General features: G+C 40.2%; 1 protein-coding gene across 1 annotated transcript in view; it reads right to left on the bottom strand.

Annotated features, from left to right (window-relative positions):
• LOC119585744 overlaps nt 1-1346 on the bottom strand; it is a gene marked incomplete at its 5' end in the record, with an annotated part of 12123 nt that overhangs the window by 3330 nt on the left and 7447 nt on the right. Inside the window, 2 exon segments of the mRNA XM_037934451.1 lie at nt 66-178; nt 640-900. Coding sequence (XP_037790379.1) covers nt 66-178; nt 640-900 — 374 coding nt within the window.

The raw sequence follows: 1346 nt of genomic DNA, 5'->3' as shown, positions 1-1346 counted from the left end.
GGCAATCGCTCATCCTAATCTGAAATGCACGTGGCAAACGTTGAATATTCTTTAACATAACTCACCTGATCTTGGTGTCTCGTTCAGTCGTGCTGTCGATGGCATAGAGGACGCCGCACGTGATGAACAGTTCGCCAAATCTATGGTGACTCAGGGAGATATTCCAGCTGTATTCCACCTGCGGCAGAACATGCATCGAGTGAGGAAAGAGTTTGGATTTTATGTCGAATGTGACACCTGGTTGGTGTGTAGATTATTGTGTGTGAGTATGATAGGGTTTTTGAATTTGGAAATGCAAAGTGTCGGGGAAAAATTATTAATGGACAGATAATGGATTGTTTCAATAAAACATGTTGGTGTTTGATTCACTTTCCCTTCTTTCTGTCTGTCTTAATTTTTCACATTTTAGTTTTGTTTTGTAATATATTTTGTTAATTCTAATCAATATTTTTAGTATTATCTCTGTATTTTATCAATTCAGTTTTTTTATTGATGATGAATTTGTCCTCATCATCAGCTCATTAACATAACCACAATTATCTAAACAATCTCTCTACTTTCTCATCATATTGCCGGCTCCATTCATCACCTCCCCCCTCCCTCCATCTTCTCTTCTCCCCCACCAACACCCAGCCTCACCTTCAGCGTCCAAGGATCAAGCTTCATAACCACCGTGTTGTTGTTGGAAGGCAAGCCATAGATAGCCCACAACCCGTTTTCGTCCGTATTAAGATCGATGTAGTCTCGACTCTCCTTATACAGGTAATTGTTCCCATCTGTGGCCACCTCAGGGACATCGACGGACTTGGTATTGCCCGAGCTGAGTTCGTACCTTATGATCCTCTGGTGCCCTTGCTCGTGATAGTAGAAGGACCCGTTGTACATGACATGGGAGTTGCCCTGGGGAGTGAGGTTCGGGAAAATAAGCATTGCGTGTAGATTGGTATTTTGTTATACAATTGCACACACGCGTCCTTGCGTGCATGTGCATGACAGGATCTAGTCAGTATAAAAACTGCATGAACCCGAGGGAGGGACGATTGCAAAATCTGCGGTGATAAACATCGCATTTTACTTACTCTTGGCAATTTCAGTGCAGACCATTTTACGAAATTTCATGACTGCAGTAAAATGCTTATTGAAACTGAAATTGCTTGCTTCGCCCCTTGCCATTTCTCTTTTTTATCCTATGATTACAATTGATTTTCAAAATCAGATATTGGATCAAACTGAAATATGAAAATAAATATCAAATAAGTATGAGTGAAATAAATCCTACGTAGCCATCTTTCAACTTACCCTTTAATTGGAAACACTGACAAAAATAAGTTTTAAAATCCCATACA

The sequence above is a fragment of the Penaeus monodon genome, chromosome 20 (genome assembly GCF_015228065.2).
Source record: "Penaeus monodon isolate SGIC_2016 chromosome 20, NSTDA_Pmon_1, whole genome shotgun sequence".
Lineage (NCBI taxonomy): Eukaryota > Metazoa > Arthropoda > Malacostraca > Decapoda > Penaeidae > Penaeus > Penaeus monodon.
This window is presented reverse-complemented; position numbering and strand designations above follow the sequence as displayed.